The sequence below is a fragment of the Camellia sinensis genome, chromosome 1 (genome assembly GCF_055761805.1).
Source record: "Camellia sinensis isolate YWXY chromosome 1, ASM5576180v1, whole genome shotgun sequence".
In the NCBI taxonomy this organism is placed as follows: Eukaryota; Viridiplantae; Streptophyta; class Magnoliopsida; order Ericales; family Theaceae; genus Camellia; species Camellia sinensis.
Genome location: NC_138961.1, coordinates 45,560,337 through 45,577,266, shown reverse-complemented (window position 1 = coordinate 45,577,266; position 16,930 = coordinate 45,560,337). Strand labels below are relative to the sequence as shown.

Genomic DNA, 16,930 nt, shown 5'->3' with positions numbered 1-16,930 from the left:
TTCACCTCTACTGCAACTTCCAGTACATGGCCACGATGAATGTGTGCCTGTGGACATGGCCCCTGTATTGTTAAGATTTCCAGGTCTACCAAAAATCCAGGGCGTCCCTACTTTGTCTGTCCCCGCCCCGGGGTGAGTGACCAATCTTTACCGGTCATAACTGTATGAACATTAACAACCCATGAAACTAATAGTTCCATCATTTCCACTCATCAGCCCTGTGTTAGTTGGATTGGTTGGTGAGAAGAACGAAGGCGAGAGAACCAAGACTATGCGACACCCGGAGATGAAATTGCCATGCAATTGCGGGCTGATGTCATAGACATTCAACAATCTTTGTGTGTCCTTAAGACCATTGTGTATGTGCTCTGCATTGTCGTTGTCATTTTGTTGTGCCGTATGTAAGCACCGTTACCATGTTGTCAGTATGTACAAACACGTTAGTCTGTTGTCAGTATGTTGTTAGTATGTAGTTAGTATGTTCGTAGTATGTTGGTAGTATGTTGTCGCATATGGGAGCCGTAATACTAACTATTATATTTTTGTCTATTACTAACTTCCATGGAACCTGTGTACGTACCATATTAATGTGCAATGGTTATATGCAAATTTAACTTTAGCATCCTATATCTCTGTTTGTTGTTATTAATATGTCATGGCTTATGCGTGTGTATATGACAACCAAATTTGTGATGGTAATCTTTTGTAACCGTACATTAGTAATGGCTTCCACACGTACTTCGCCGCGTAACCAATCGAAAAGCAAAGGCGTTGTGACTGACAAGTCAAGCAGTCTTGAAGAGACACAAAATCAGTTCAGCCACAAGGCCTCATGGGACAGTAACTCAATCCGAGTTTTCCTGCAGTTGATTGCAAATGAGATTAGTAAAGGAAACGCCCATTCCTAGTCCTCAGCCAAGCAGGGTACAAGTCATTGGCAAGGAAATTTGAGAAAAAAACAAGAAAAAAACATGGACTGAAACAGTTGAAGAATAAGTACATGAGCTTGAAAAAAGAGTGGCAAGCGTGGACAAAGTTGATGGATTCAAGCAAAGGAGTGTCTGGGATAGGCTTTGATTGTGACACCGGTTTGTTTCAGGCACCTGAGGAGTGGTGGGACAAGATGGAATCAGTAAGTACATGTACAAACAACTTTTATATATGTCATTTACCAGTACATTTTTGACTTGTTCAGTTAACTTTTAATTAATTAAATGAAATATAACGTCTGCCTCTTTCATATATCTCTATTTCTGCAGATCAACAAGACGTGTGCGAAGTTCAGGAAAAAAACCTTGGAATACCGTGACTTGATGGAGACGGTCTTCATGGGGGCATCAGCTACTGGGAAGCACCATTGGACCCCAGGAGAGAAACTTCCTGAAGCTGCTGATGACTCATTTGATTCAGTGCGTAGTTTGGGAGCCCAGCCATTTACTGATCCGATACCCGCAGGAGTACATGACGTGGATTCAGATTCTTCACTGGAGCATGTTCCGATTGAAAAGCCAAAAAGAAGAAAGACGCCATCAACAAGTGTTTCAAAGTCGAAGAAGGCAACAAGTGGTGCGTTCGTTATTGCAAAAAGCATGAACAATCTGACAGATGTGGTGCATTCGAAGAATCAGTAGGTCACGGTGGGGCACCTCACAGGCAACGAATCGCTATACACTATTTCGGAGTGCATGCATAAACTGAGCAGTATTCCATCCCTGATTGGTACGCCGTTATTCCACTTCGCCTCCACACTTATGGATAACGCCGATTACCGGGAGGTGATGATGTGCCAACCTGATGACGACCACATCATGGATGGCTTACACAGAAGCAACTCCAGTGTACTGCGTCGGCGCCTTTTGCAAACCTGCTTGGGGGTCGCCGGATGTGATGTAGCGGTGTTACGAGTGTTGAAGATGCATGTCCTTCTCTTCCTTTTTAAAACTTTGACTTATGGTATTGTTGGCACTGTACTAAAACAGGATGGTGGTGTGTGCATGTTTTTATTCTGTCGTTTTTGTTTTTTTCTTGCTAGCTATGGTGACCAAAAGTTTTAGTTAACTGCATGGGTTGACGGAACGGAAGCATGGCTGTGCTTCGTTTTTGGGAAATGAATGGGATGTTTATGTTTTAATATTTTGTGTGGCCATTTTTAAGACAGGGAATTACGTTTTCCTTGCACGCTTTTGAATGCCTATATGTCGCATATTATCAATTGTTAGTTTAGTTTGCTGGCTAGTTTTGTGGTTGTTACCACCATGGCCTCCCTATAAAGCATAAGTTGAACAGCTTCTTTTTTTTGTGCAATTCATATGATTATGCGTTCCAAATGACATTGGTGACGACATTACTTACATTAAAAACAATGTCGGCATTTTGTAATTGCAAACTTCAATATAATTTGAGTCAATGAATCACCTGCCAACTGATTGAAAGACTGCCACTCTTGTAGGTTTCGCATCCACGAAGACGCGATGAATCCCTGGGATGGAAGCAACAATGATGAAATAACGGAAATGCTTAATCAAATTGCGGTCCAGGTGCAACAAGAACAGAACTGCACATTCCTACAAGCATGCCAGTATGCGACATAATGGTACGAAAAACACATGGATAAAACGCCGTGTCGCACTTCAATACTAACCGGGAATACATGGATATGCGAACTATATGCGGGCCATATGGGTTGATTTGAGGAAAATGTTTGCATGCCGAAGGAAGTTTTTGCCGCATTATGTGAGACATTAGTAAATGATTTTGGGTTACAAGTTTCGCAACGTCCACATGGCTTAGCTGTTGAAGAAAGCGTTGCAATGTTTATCCATGTGTTGAAAGGGAAGCAAAATTGGGAAATCCAAGAACGGTTCCAACATTCCGGGGAGACTGTGTCGAGGCACGTGCATAACGTATTAACTTCCATGAAAGAGTTCACTGTTGTTCATTGCTGGCCCACATACAGTCAACATCATATACATCCATACGTGCAATCTAGACGAAAATACCTACCGTTCAAGGTACTTCTGGAAAACATTATTGACATATAAATCAAGACAATTAATTATATTTTGTTTTTATTATTAACTGCACGTGACGTCTGGAAAAAAACCAAACACTTGTTACCCATTTACGCAACAAAACAATTGGGTTGTTTGCAAGACTGCATTGGCGCAATAGACGGAACACATGTCAGTGCATGGGTTACGGGACCAGATGCGGCAACATATTTCGGTAGGAAATACTGTCACACGCAAAATATCATGGCCGCTGTCGATTTTGACATGTGTTTCATATTCATTTCCTGCGGATGGGAAGGAAATATACATGATAGTCACATATTCAACAAGATACTAACAAATGACAATGTCCCCTTCCCACATCCTGACGAAGGTAACACATCGTCCTGTTATTACATGTAGGGGGCTATAAATTTTTCCTGAAACAGCGTTACTTGAAAATGACGCAGAATGTTCGGTTTTGGTGTCATACATTGTTGTCATGTCTGCAGGCAAATATTATCTTGTCGATTCTGGCTATCCAAACCGGATTGGTTACTTAGCACCATTCAAAGGCCACCGTTACCACCAACAAGAATTTCGACGTATTGCACGAAACACGACGGCAAACACGCCAAGGGAATTATTTAACAAAGTGCACTCGTCCTTACGCAGTGTGGTGGAACGCACTTTTGGTGCCTGGAAAAATCGATGGGGGTTTATTCGAGACATGTCTCGGTATGACTTTGCAAATGTGCAAGTTCAGTTAGTAGGTGCGTCAATGGCATTACATAATTATATACGGCGAAACACAGGTAACCCAACAACTGTTCAGCCAATCTGTGACGAGAAAGAGGCTATGACAATAGTAAATGCCATACCAGAAGTTGAACATGACGATGATGATTTAATGGTTGGGGATAAGGACCCCCATATGGCATTGGTGCGCTTTCACATACGCGACAAATTATGTTACATGCGTAATAACGGAATGTTAGGAAATATATAATAGTCGAAATAATTTTCGTATGGTTGTCACATAATGACACACGTGGAACAGACTGTATTCAAATATATTATCATATACAATATGTATGAGTTTCCACGGGAATGTAACCCCTTCCAGTTGGTAACGTGCCTAACTTTCGAAAACAACAATCCATACGAATTTAGCTTTTCGAAAAACAAAAAAAGGTGAAACAAATAAAACCAAATGAAAAAGAAAACTAATACAGAAATTGTCATGTGCGACGTCAATTAAAAACATAAAAACAGAAGTTGAAAACAACAAGAAAACCAAAACAGACTGTAGATTTTTTGACATGTGCCACGGCAATATATAATTTTCCATTGCATTTTGAATAAATGACATAAAAAAACGTTTTTCCAAACAAAAAAACCAACCGAAATTAGCATTTGTCACGTAATTTACAGATAAAATAAGCATGACGAAAACTGATTTGTCAAATATAATAACAAAGTACTGTATACAAATTAAAAAAAATTACGGAAACATAAATTAAAAAAAGAAGAACGACAAACATAGGCCTCATCCAAAAAAAAAGGGAAAAAAAGAAGAAAAAAACAGAAATTACCATTTGCCACGTCGTTTACAAATAAATAAAACGAGAGAAAATCCATTTTCTAAATATAAAAACAAATTAATGTGAGTGAATAAGACAATGACAAAATCGTAAATTTTGAAAAAATAACGACAAAATTACGCCACATTCAATAAATATTTTACAACAAAAACATGAAAACATAAATTACCATTCGCGACGTAATTTACAAATAAATGAAACACATAAATATATTAAAAAAAAGGTTATTGTATACCAATAAAAATGAAGAACAAGAACTAATTAATGTAAAAAAAAACAACAACAAAAAGACAAAAACATAAATTCCAAAAAAAAAATCGAAAAATTTAAGCACAATACGCCAAATCCAAACCCAAAATTAAAAAAAGTAACAGAAAAAAAAATTAAGCAAAATACGAAAAATCCAAACGCAAAATAAAAAAAATGAAAAGAAAAAAAAAATTAAAGCAAAATCCGCCAAATCCAAACTCAAAAAAAAAAAAGAAATAAAAAATTAAAAAATTGGATTTGCAAAATTCGGCAGATCGAAACCCAACATACAAAAAAATGTCAAAAAAAAAAATTAAGCAAAAAATCCCAAATCCAAACCCCCACAAAAAAAAAAAAAAGAAGCAAAAAATGCCAAATCGAAACCCATCATAAAAAAATTAAAATAAAAAGAAGAACCAAAATATGGCAAATCCAAACCCAAAATTAAAAAAAAATAAAAAATACAAAATTTAAGCAAAATTCGGCAGATCGAAACCCAACATACAAAAAAAAAAAAAAAATAGCCAAAAATGCCAAATCCAAACCCCAAAAAAAAAATATATATATATATATATATATAGCAAAATACGCCAAATTGAAACCCAACATAAAAAAATTAAAATAAAAAAATAACTAAAATATGCCAAATCCAAACCAAAAAAAAAAAAAAAAAAAAATTTAAGCAAAAAGCCAAAATTGTTAAAAAAAAAAAAAACGGAAAATATGCCAAATCCAAACCCAAAATAAAAAATTAAAAAAAAGGCAATTTGGTAATTTAACAGGATGACACCTCACCAAAAAGCCAAAAAGTCAAAAAAGCCAAAAAGCCCTTCCCAAACCAAGCTAAAATAGTTCAGGTTAAAATAGTCAAAAAGCCAAAAAGCCGACCCACTTCCCAAACGGAGGCTAATTTAGTAACTTTTTAGTTTTTTTTGTTCTAATATGAGGTTAAAAAAAATAATATGTTTGTGACGACTTTTTAATTTTTTACGAAAAAATGTGTAAAAAATATAAAGAAAAGAGAATCTTTGATTTTTTTGTATAATTTATTTACTTCTTGAATTTTAGATTAAAAAGTAATGTTCCCAAACGAGTTAGTCAGTTAAAAAAAAAACTATTTTAATAATTTTTTAACTTTTAATAATAAAAAAATATGCAAAAATAAAGAAAGTGATATTACAACTTGTAATAACTTTTTAACTAAAATATTTAGTCTCCAAATAGACCTAGTTTTGGAAAAATAATTGGGTGATTGTATTCTTTATGGAAAAGGTTTTCCTCCAAAGACTGGTTAAAATTGGTCAAAAAATTAAATATGTATTTAAAATTTTAATTACTTTTGATAACTTGTGTATATATATATTTTGTAATCAAATCATAATTTAAAAATATATAATTCAATTTTAATAAATTTGAATGATCCATCACCTAAATATTTTTTTCTTTTCTTTTTACCATCAAATTGTTCCACAATCATATTACACAACTAATATGTTGAAAATTTACATGCATTAGCCAACATTGGAAAATGTTTGGGACCCTCGTTAAACTCCCCACAATTTTAAGCCCAATGATATGGAATGGTAAGTGTTAATTTTTGATTTATTACATCTTCTATTATATGGGCTCTACTTCTTTGCCACATTATTAGAGGTGCAATTGGGGGTAATGAAATGGGGGGTGTACCAAAACTTGCCAACATTATATATCTTAAAAACATAGAAAAAATTCACACACACACACACGCGCGCACACACACACACAAAAAAAAAAAAAAAAACCCCACTAAGATATGCCATTTTTTGTTTTTATTTATTTATTTAGTTGGCTTTTTTAGTTATTTATTTATTTATTTTATTTTTTTTAGATTTCTTCACAAATATTTTAAAATGCATCGCATATAAAAAAAATTAAAAAATTAACTAAATTATGAAAAAGTTACTAAAACTAAAGACAAAATATAAAAGGAAATAAAAAAATTCAAAAATAAAACCAGACATACTTATTTTTGTTAATAAAATTCTATGGCACACAATGTTGTCTAATTATGTAAATTTTCAATCGATACTAATTGTGCAGTATAGTTGTGGAGCAATTTGATTGTACTGAAAATAAATAAATAAAAATCAGCTCAAAAGACTATTTCCAACCATTCATCAAATCCATCATTAAATTCAAATTTGGTGAAAAAGTTCTACTTTTTGTGCTTCAACAGTTTCACCAAAATGATATCAAATTGAGAACGCCTCAAACTTTTCACCAAACTGAAGATCTCTAGCTCCTTTCACCAATTTACTGTGTATAGCCGTTGAGTGTAGACCTACCGGACGACCGCCCGGACGTCTAGCCAGATGTCCTACCGGATGACCACTTCAAGCAAAATTTTGTGAAAATTTTACACTAAGAGGTTGACCACATTTGTATCTTTTTCTTAATCTTTTCCTCATTCTGTTTCTTGCTTGCTTTCTTCCCCAGTGTTTCACCTCCAAAAGCAGCAGCCTCTGGCTTCAAAGGCAAACATCTAAGCAAACATTCTGTTTCTTGCTTACATTTATTCAATCTAACATATTATGATCCATGACATGAATTATCACGAGAACACATACATATGAAGTAGTGATGAGAGCTTTCTCATGGAAGGGAAAAAAAAATTTCAGTGCCTTGTCCGGTCGACCGGCCAATCGTCCTGCCGGACGTCCCCGCCCTTTTGATGCAAGCTACAATGCACCTGTTGGAACAACTCGTATCAGATTAAGGAAATCGTCATTTTTTTACTCAGATTGGATTAAAAAAATACTGAACCGTTAGAGATGCTCTAAGTCATCCAACACAGATAAATACGTTATCTAATATAACTAGGGTTCCAAATACAAGTTTTCTTGAATTGTGCAATCTCTTTGCCAATCTTAAAGCGCCGATTTACTTGGAATGTAGGAGCTCCTACATCCTAGGTTTAGGAAAACTTTTTAATTTTCTTATTATGGGATGGTTTGGGAAGCTAGTTATTTTAGTTGATTTTTTAACTTTTTTATTATTTCAGCCCGACTAAAAAAGTTTTGTTTGGAATAATAGTTGATTTTTTTTTTTAATTGATTTAATGGTTGTGAGAGAAAAAGTGAAATGATTATGATTTAGATGTGACATTTGTCTTATTAACTATTATAGTCTATTTTGCCTTTATTGACTATTTTAGCCTAAACCTAAGTTGTCAAACACCCCCTAATATTTTAGGATAATTCTTTTTTGAGTAATGCTAGAAACTCACAATTTAGAGAGTTCTGATCCTCTGCCGGCCATTTTGGCTACAATTCAAAATTTTTAAATTCCCCCTCCCCATGTTTCTCCTTATTTTCCTTTCGCTCTCTCGTTCCATTGAACCCTAACCTGTTAAACACATTGTAGCGAAAATCAGACAACACAGAGCAATGGTGAAGGGAGGCGACGACAAACAGAGGTTGATGAGGCAACGGCAAACCGCCGATGCTAGGAGATGGCTATGAAATCTAGGCGACGGCAAACAGAGGTTGACTTCTCTCTCATTTCCTCCTCTTTCTCTCCCTCTTTTTTCCCTTTCTTTCATATCTAGGTTTCTTTAATTTTGTTTGGTTTGTTTTCAATCTCTAACATTTGTATGCATATAATGTGTTTGGGAAACCCAAGAAATCATATATATGGAAATACCACATGAGAATGAAGATAGAAGGGGAGACCTCACCGCCGCTTCATCTCGCCTTGCTACAGTTGTCATCGTCGCCAAAGTCACCGTCGCCCACCCTTTTCTACATTGGAGTTGTTTGAGTTCGCCTCTTTCTTAAGGGTTAGGGCTGTCTCAACGATTTAGGGAGAAAGGAAAATGAGGGGGGAAATGGAAAAAAAAATAAAAATAAATTGAATTTAGGTCCAAAACGACGTCGTTTTCGCTACCTACAGGGTAGCCCGACAAAGGATTTGAACTTCAATTTAAATCTCTAAAATTATCCACAATGATGTGGCAAGAGATCTATGTCATATACAATTGAGTATATGATAGATGTATCAGGCCACATCATTGTGAATAAAATTGTAAAAGATTTTTTGTGAGTTTTAAACATTTTCTTTCTCTTTTTAGGAGTGTTTAAGAATTAATTTTTTTTAGTAATTTTTATACTTTTTACAAAAATACGTATAAAAGTAAGGAGAATAATTTGATAAATTACAGCAATTTTTATACTTTTTAGGTAAAAATTAAAGTTCTCAAACAAGCCTTTAATGTTTAAAAAAAATTACACTAATTCATATAATTATGACATTTATGCTTATTGTGATTTTAATTTATATTATATATTTTAGAGTAAATTAAACTGTGAGGTTTAAAAAAATACAATGAGTTCTACAATTTTGATATAATTAATTGATTTTTTTTTGTAAGGTTAAATGAATCGAGACTAATACAGATGGTGCGAAAATATAAAAAATACACAACGTAAAGTATATATTTTTATGTAAAAAATATAACAACATAATATTTTCCTTCAAATAACTAATAAATTATTGATTAAAAAGGAGTTGAATGTTATATGAATTAAAATTTTAAGAAATCTTAATGTAATTATGTCAAAATTATTTTGCTTATTGTATTTTTTAAAATTTTAATAAGGAGATATTACTAGTTGGTCCTACTTTATCAACTTATTATCCATTAGGTTTCGGAGATTTTTCATATACACCAAAGTCTTTAAATGCCTTTATGCCCTCATTAAATACCTTCTCTCTTTATTCTCCCTCTCCCTCTCCCTCTCCCTTTCTTCTCTCATTTTTCTATCATTTTTAAAACTTCACACCACCACCATACATCACCACCATCATGATCTACCGCTTGCCGCCACTGCAACCACTCACACCACTGCCATTGTTGCCTACCCGCCATTGCCGCCACCACCTCATTGTTCGATTTTCGTCATCGTTCACCAAAGATTTCCATCAAACAGAACATTAAGGATTTTTAAATTTTTTTTTTTTATAGATAACCAGGGTGTGCGGATTAACTTAAACGCATCTCAACTAATCCCGAGAGATAACCTAATCCCGAGAGATAACCGGGGTGTGCAGATCAACTTAAACGCATCTCAACTAATCCCGAGACTCTGAAGTTAACAATCGAACAAACCTCTAGTGGCTCTAAGGTTTGAGATGTTAAGCTTCCAAACTTGCAACCTCTTGAATCATAAGCCCTTTGGTTGCTTTCTCCTTACACTAAGCCAAACCCTTAGGTTATTACAGATTGTTACTAATGATATTAGAACCTGCCCATCCACATGATTGCGATATAATTGCACAGTAAAAGCATCAAGGGTCATTTTCTGCCGTGTGCAATGAATGGAGGGAAACAATCATATACTAAAAGAGAAGAAAAGCCAAATACACTGAAAGGAACAAAAAAATGAGAGCAATGACACAATTGTATGAACTAGCCATCACCAACATGCTACTGTCACATTCAGATTTTTTTTTATTATTTATTTATTTTTTATTTTTTTTCCACAACAAAAAAGTTAGGAAACAAGACAGACAAAAACAAATAAACAAACAAGAATGGCACAATCTCATACTCATTATTGGCTCTGCCTTGTCTATCAACTACATTTCAGCTAAATGAAGAGCATGTACATACACAATGGTGCAAGCAAATTATATTATGGAACAACAATCAGCTACAACACAACTGATTCAGACCCTAGGAAAGCTAATCACATGCTGTAGTTGCAGTCTATATGTATTACACACACACACCCTCGAAAAACCCAATACAATACGTGACTAACAAGCTAAAAAAAACACAGATTTCTAGATGCTAACAACACTAGATTATACATCTAATTACAAGAAAATGGCTGTGAGGACATTACATTAGTTCACAACGATTCTAGCAGGAAGGGGAATTCCTGGTGCTTGCTCCTTTGAAAAAAGGCCCTCACATGTAACAAGTTTCACAGCACAAGGAGTTGTGAGGTTGTACCTTTTTTGAGCTTCTATAAACCCACTACCAAGAACCTGCTCGATCCAATCGTTGACTTTATTGTTTTCTGATAGACATGAGGCTGCAAGAATCTGCTCCATGACTTTTGAATCGATCTCCAACGAACAGTCTGAGCCAACAATCTTATGGAAGCACTCACTAATCTCCTTGGATATTTTCTCTGCAAGTTTATCGAAATCAAATGGCTTGAAAACTACCGTTTCATCCACTAATTCAACAAAGTCCTCTAACCAAACCTTGAAGTTTTCGGACCCACATTCAGTGTTGTGAATTTCAATCTCCTCAGCAGGGAGATTCAAGTCCAGATGCATGTTTGATGCCTTGTGAGCCCGTTTTGCCATTTCTGAAGTTTCACTCTCTTCTATGATTTCACTGGTACCAATTGACTTTCTTTTATTCAAAATGACCGGGCTTGAGATGAATTTCCTTGTGTTATTGTTGATGACACCATTCCCAAGAGCATGATTAATTACCATCTGAATTGCCCATCCCTTTGCTCTTAATATACTTTCCTCAGAATAGTTTCCAGTTTCCTCTGCAGAAGAGAGAAATTTATCGCCTTTTGTGAATCTTGAGGTTGTCACAAAGACCGTGTTATGGATAACTACTTCTCTTCTATACGAGTCCAAAAATCTTCCAGTCCTCCTGGCTTGTGATAAGCTATTCTGAGTGATCACATCGGCCTTGTCAATATTTTCAAGGAACACAACAGACAACGGTTTCTTGCTCAATTCCCCTACAACATAATCAACCACAGTTTTTCCTCTGAACTTCACATCATAACCATTCAATTCTTGGGAACTTAGATCCACAGAGATAAAGTTTCCCCTATTTCCGTATAATATCTCAACGAGGGAAGACGCAATTCTCCTCTTACTGAAGCTATCAGGTCCGAGGAAAGTGAACCATATATCTCCTCTCACAGTTGCACCAAAGCGCTTTTCATTTCTTGTCCTGCAACGAGCTATTGCTTGGCTAATAGCACTTACCGCTTCCTCTTGCCAGCTGATCCTTTCACTCAGCGCCCTATACAGCATCTTGAAATCCCTCTGATCAAACTGCCTGTCAAAAACAAGACAAGAGCCTGATGAAGATTGAGCTGGGTGGTTGAAGGTACTCACAGTTGCCAAATCAAGATCTGTAGTCTGATTTGTGGGTTTCTTCGGTTCCCTAATTGTAGATGCAGAGTATGTTCCCAAACCTAAATCTGTAGTCACGGATGTAGCAGAATGTGGAGATGTATGAGCATCACCGACACTAGAATTGGACAAACTCAAAGGAGACCCGAGCCCGACTAGCTCAAGATCTTCAGATTCTGAAGTTTTTTCCCTCGGTTTGGATAAGAAATTTGAATCCATATCCTTTGAAACTCCGGGAAGTGGAACGCTCAGTTGTGATCTACAAATTTGTTGTTGTATATCCATTGACGTGCATGAAGTAACCTTTCTGCATCCACTTGCATTTGAAGATGCATTTGTCTCGTTGCTACTCTGGTTATCGGCATTTTCTTTCTTGTCACCACCAACTCGATATCCCACAACAGATGAAACTTGAGAACCCACTTGATAAGTATTTGTCTTTGTCAGTTGTTCAGAATGATGAAGACGCTGGCAGATATTGTCCCATTTCCTTTGCAGCCCTTTGACTTTAGCACTCAACGTCAAACCATCATCTCTGGCCTGCACTGAAAAGATTAAAACTGGTTTTTACATGAATATCAAAACTTCTTTTTACTTAGTACATCCCATATTTTGGCTGTAAAATTTATGGTTACCAACAAAAAGTTTATTCACTAAAAACTCACTGCACTAGATCCAATCACATGGGTTTCTATAACATTTACACAAAATTATAATTTAAAATGGTGCTGATGGGTGGACAATAAGGTTTGCAGCATTCACCCAATCATGCCTTTGTCTGTGTGTGTGTGTGTGTGTGTGTATATGTCCTTTAAAGAGAGGCCATAGCCTTATATCACACAGTGATAATACCCACTTTAGGAGGTTTAAGCAATCCTATAGTTGACATTTTATTTGAAAATCTTGAAATATTTCCTCACTTCGCTCAGCACTCATTGATAGGACATCATATAACCAACAAATGAAAGCACATATCCATTGGGTGACCAAAAAGAAAAATCAAAACAACAGTTTTACCCACACCTTCAAAATCCAATCCCCTGTTTGTGCTGAGTTCAGTCATCTGCAACCAAGAAGGTAAGCTAGATTGGTTCTGTTCTGCAACTGAAGCAGTGAATCCTCCCTTTGCAACGGCAGATACTTCTTGTTCGCACTTTTCATTGCAGAGATGACAGCGGGATAGACATTGGTATGAGCCACCTAATGGGCTCTTCAAATCAGCAGATGTAGAAAAGAACCCACCAAATGGAACAAAGGACTCCATCAAGCTGCAAGTATATCATGAACATTGAGCTATGAGATCAAGTTGGCAAAAATAATGAAAGAAAAACTTTTACAAAATTGAACACTCAATAAACAAAATAAAAGAGAGAACAAGTCAAACAACAGAGTAAAACACATCCAAGAACATTTTGGTATTTTTCCAAAACCTAATGAGGAAAATGGAAAACATAATGATGGTTACAAATGGTAAACAGAAATGAACTTTTTCTCCACTACGTAAAATGCTTGTTTTAAACAAAAGAATTAGGATAGTTGTCTTGAGAAATTCTCAAGGGAAGAAGATGTAATCTGACCACTCCAAGTCCCAGCGTGCCACGTACGCATACGCAACTTCAACTAACAAATGTATGAGAGATGAATAGATGGAAGCATTTATCTGAGACACGCCATTATGAGCAGTACATAAAAGTAAAATTCCACCTTCTGCAGAGAGATGCCAACGGGAATGTTGAGCAAATTACAAAATAATTAAAGTATTTGAGTAGGTAGGAACTAGGCATCCAGTTTAGACAGTGAGAGATGTCTTGCTTAGAGAGAGATGGTGCAATGGATGTGCATATCCTTATTAAATAGTAAAAGCTTAGGTTCGGGGATGTGTGTATTTATAGCCCACTGTTCTTCTTTCATATTCTTAAGAGATTACTACAACTTATACGAGTGCAAGTGTTTTGGTAGCACGTACTGCATTAGATTTAGTGGCACATGCATTGCTCTAGGCGTGGAGCTGATATGTTCGTGTGTTCAAGACACATTTAGTGAACATTAGGAATACATGTGAGATTGGATAGACAAGGTTGAAGACCAAAACTACGAAACTGATCTGGACTGAGTAGATAGGATCTTGTGTCTCAATCTTGCAAGTGTAGTTGATCTTTGACAACTAGTAGGGTTCATATTTTTCTTCCCAAATTTGAATTATCCACATAAAATCCTGTCTTTCTCTTGTAATTACTCTCTACATGATTCTACATGTGTGCTAATTGGATAATGAACTTAGAATTAAACTAATTAAACCAGTTTGGATTAAGAGATTCATGTTCAAATTATCTTTGAGCAAAGAACTACAAAGACTGCTTTGCACTGAAACTGAAATTTTATTTTTAAAAACCCGCCACAGAACCCCTGAGTTTCACCTCAAATGAACAAAACTAACGTCAAAATCTGTGTCAAGAAGTTTGTTGTGGTAATAATTGAAGTTAAATTGACCTAAAATGATCCAAAGATACCACAAATCTCATCTCCGTGCGTTTTAATATTTAATACCCTACAAAATTACAGTTCAGAGAAGAGATCAAGAACTCTTGGACTGCATAGCTAATTCAATATAAATATACAATATCAATTTCATACATAGAAAGAAGAGTACGCCAGGTAAAAATGAATGATAAAAAGCTGAATTAACAACACACAGTAGGAAAGTGGGTACTCACCTTGATCTAGGGTATGACTCTGCCATGTTAGGCCTAAGAGAAGTGATGGGTAAGAGCTGCAAATCCCAATCTTTCTCAACAGATGGAAATCTATTCAAAAACTTCAAATATGTCTCATAAGTCCCTGCAGCCCCAATCAACCACACCTTTCCTCCATGAACATCCAATAACCTCGTCAATTCTCTTACAACGCAGCTCGCAGCAACAGAAACCACCGAGTCATCGTCCCCGATCAACACCTTCAAATCACCATAACTGATAACCACACCAGGTCCAATACAATGTTCCACCAATTCACCCACTTCCCCAAACTTCAATTTCACCAAATCCTGATTACAATTCTCATTGACAAGCTTGGAAACATCATTTTCGATGCGAATCACACTCAACCCGTAAATTTCCACTGGCAAAACACACCCTCCTTTTCTTCTCTCAACAAGTTCACAGAAACTCCGAAGGGAATCAGTGGCGGAAACACCGATAAGAAGCGGATTTCGACCCTTGTTCTTCACCAAAACGTCCCCAATTCTCTTAGAATTGTCATCGGAACCGTTCGAAATCCCGGGAAAACCCAAGAATGGGAAACTAAAACCCCTGCGATTCAAGTCCTTATCAGCAGTCAAATTGCAGAGAAACATAGGGGGTGCCCTGAATCGCGAATACCTGAGAAGTTGATGAACAGGTCGAAGAATAGCTAATTTGATATCACAGCTTCGAAACCCAGCTTCACCAAAGACTCTACTCACAACTGGGTCATCAAGAATCGAGAGAATCAGATTCTGAAGCTCAACTTTCACCATCGAAACCGACGAAGAAGACGACGTCGTTTGCTGCTGAATCTGCTGTTGCTGGTACAAATGAAAGCTCTCGGGTTGTCTTCTCTGGTTCGCCTGAGACCTCTTGATCGCCGCCATGAGGGAGTTCGAAACCGGCGGCTCCTCCGCCGCCCTCTGCGGCGGCGAAGAGGGAAGTCGGTCCAGAGAGACACCTAAACAGAGCTCGAGAGCTTTGAACTGAATTCGAGCCGAGTACGCGCTGTTTCGCGCTCGACCGCACGACTCGCGTAAGGCGGAGGAAGGAAGAGAGAGGAGGGCGGAGACAGCGTGGAGCGACGTTGTTTGGGCGTGGGCGCGGCGGCGCGCGACGGAGACCGCTTCGTCGAGGGCGTGAGCCGCTTCCGGAGTCAAGCATTGCCTGGCGGCGCTAACCGGCGTCGGCATCGCCGGCTAACATAAAAATAGGATGAAAAATGATTTCCTGATTATGCTAATAAAAAATTGGAGATGGGTAAGAGCTTGTGTGTGTGTGTGTGTGTGTGTGTGTGTGTGGATTTATGTGTGTACTTATGAAATGGGTTTTTGATTATTTATTGGAGATGAGAGAGAAGGGAAGGAGGAGAAGGAGGGGGCATTGTTGGTGGTGGAGGTGGAGGTGGTGGTGCTGCTGTTTGGTGGTGGTGGTGATGGTGGAGGGAGATGATGGTGATGGTGATGGGTGTTGAGAGGTGTGGGGTCCATGCTTGGGGGCATTTGAAGGAACAAGAAACTGGGTTGGGGACGAGATAGAGAGATGCTGTGTCCACTTGGGTTTATTTTGGTCATTAAAAAAAAAAATTATTAATTAATTTACTTATTTAAGCTTATTTTTTAAAAGTATGTTAAAAGTTATTTTTAATTTTTTATAAAAAAAAAGTGTAAAAAAACATAAAGAGATAATCACAATGTTTGGTTTTTGTTTTTGAATCTAATTTTTCTAAAAATTGAGTTTTTTTTTATTTTTAGTGAATATTTTTAAAATTTTAAACAATTTTTTTACTTTGTTAGAGTATCAGCATCAGTATCTTTAAATTAACAAAAAGTTAAAATATAAATAACAAATCATCAAATCCTTCCTCTATCAGTCTCAGCAATTTTTTGTTAAATTTGCTACAGTAACTCGTCTGATGAAGCGAGGAACTGTTCATCGCTATAACACGCGATTTGGATGTAACTGGACGTCCGGCCGAAAGTCGAGCCGAACGTCCGGCCGGTCAACGCCAATTTTTTATTTATTTTTTTTTTTTTTACATTTCCTCCAATTTTATCTTATGTAAAACATAAGAATTGTTTGGTTGATAGGTCATCAATTTAATTATAAAAAAAAAAGAATAACAAATATTTTAATAGGATTGAGTTAAAATAGAGAGTTTGATGCAGTGGGTGACTAGCTAAAATATGAA

The 16,930-nt window shown here is 36.6% G+C and overlaps 2 protein-coding genes across 3 annotated transcripts; one reads left to right on the top strand and one right to left on the bottom strand.

The window, feature by feature from the left end:
• Positions 1–1,000: 1,000 nt before the first annotated feature.
• Positions 1,001–2,591, top strand: LOC114295625 (uncharacterized). The gene is made up of 3 exons (XM_082877425.1): positions 1,001–1,132; positions 1,260–1,627; positions 2,450–2,591. Exons 1-3 carry the CDS (start codon positions 1,001–1,003, stop codon positions 2,589–2,591), a joined length of 642 nt encoding a protein of 213 aa, XP_082733551.1.
• A 7,899-nt stretch (positions 2,592–10,490) lies between these two features.
• On the bottom strand, positions 10,491–16,286 carry LOC114287342 (protein SMAX1-LIKE 8). 2 transcript variants are annotated; one of them, XM_028230664.2, is made up of 3 exons: positions 14,713–16,286; positions 13,022–13,266; positions 10,491–12,543 (listed from the first exon to the last, which is right to left on the bottom strand). In XM_028230664.2, the coding sequence occupies exons 1-3, from the start codon at positions 15,930–15,932 to the stop codon at positions 10,730–10,732; spliced, it is 3,279 nt and encodes a 1,092-aa protein (XP_028086465.2). In that variant the 5' UTR covers positions 15,933–16,286; the 3' UTR covers positions 10,491–10,729. The 2 variants fall into 2 exon arrangements, with proteins under 2 accessions (XP_028086465.2, XP_028086466.2); XM_028230665.2 differs by having other exon boundaries at positions 10,491–12,538; positions 13,020–13,266; positions 14,713–16,270.
• Positions 16,287–16,930: the final 644 nt, after the last annotated feature.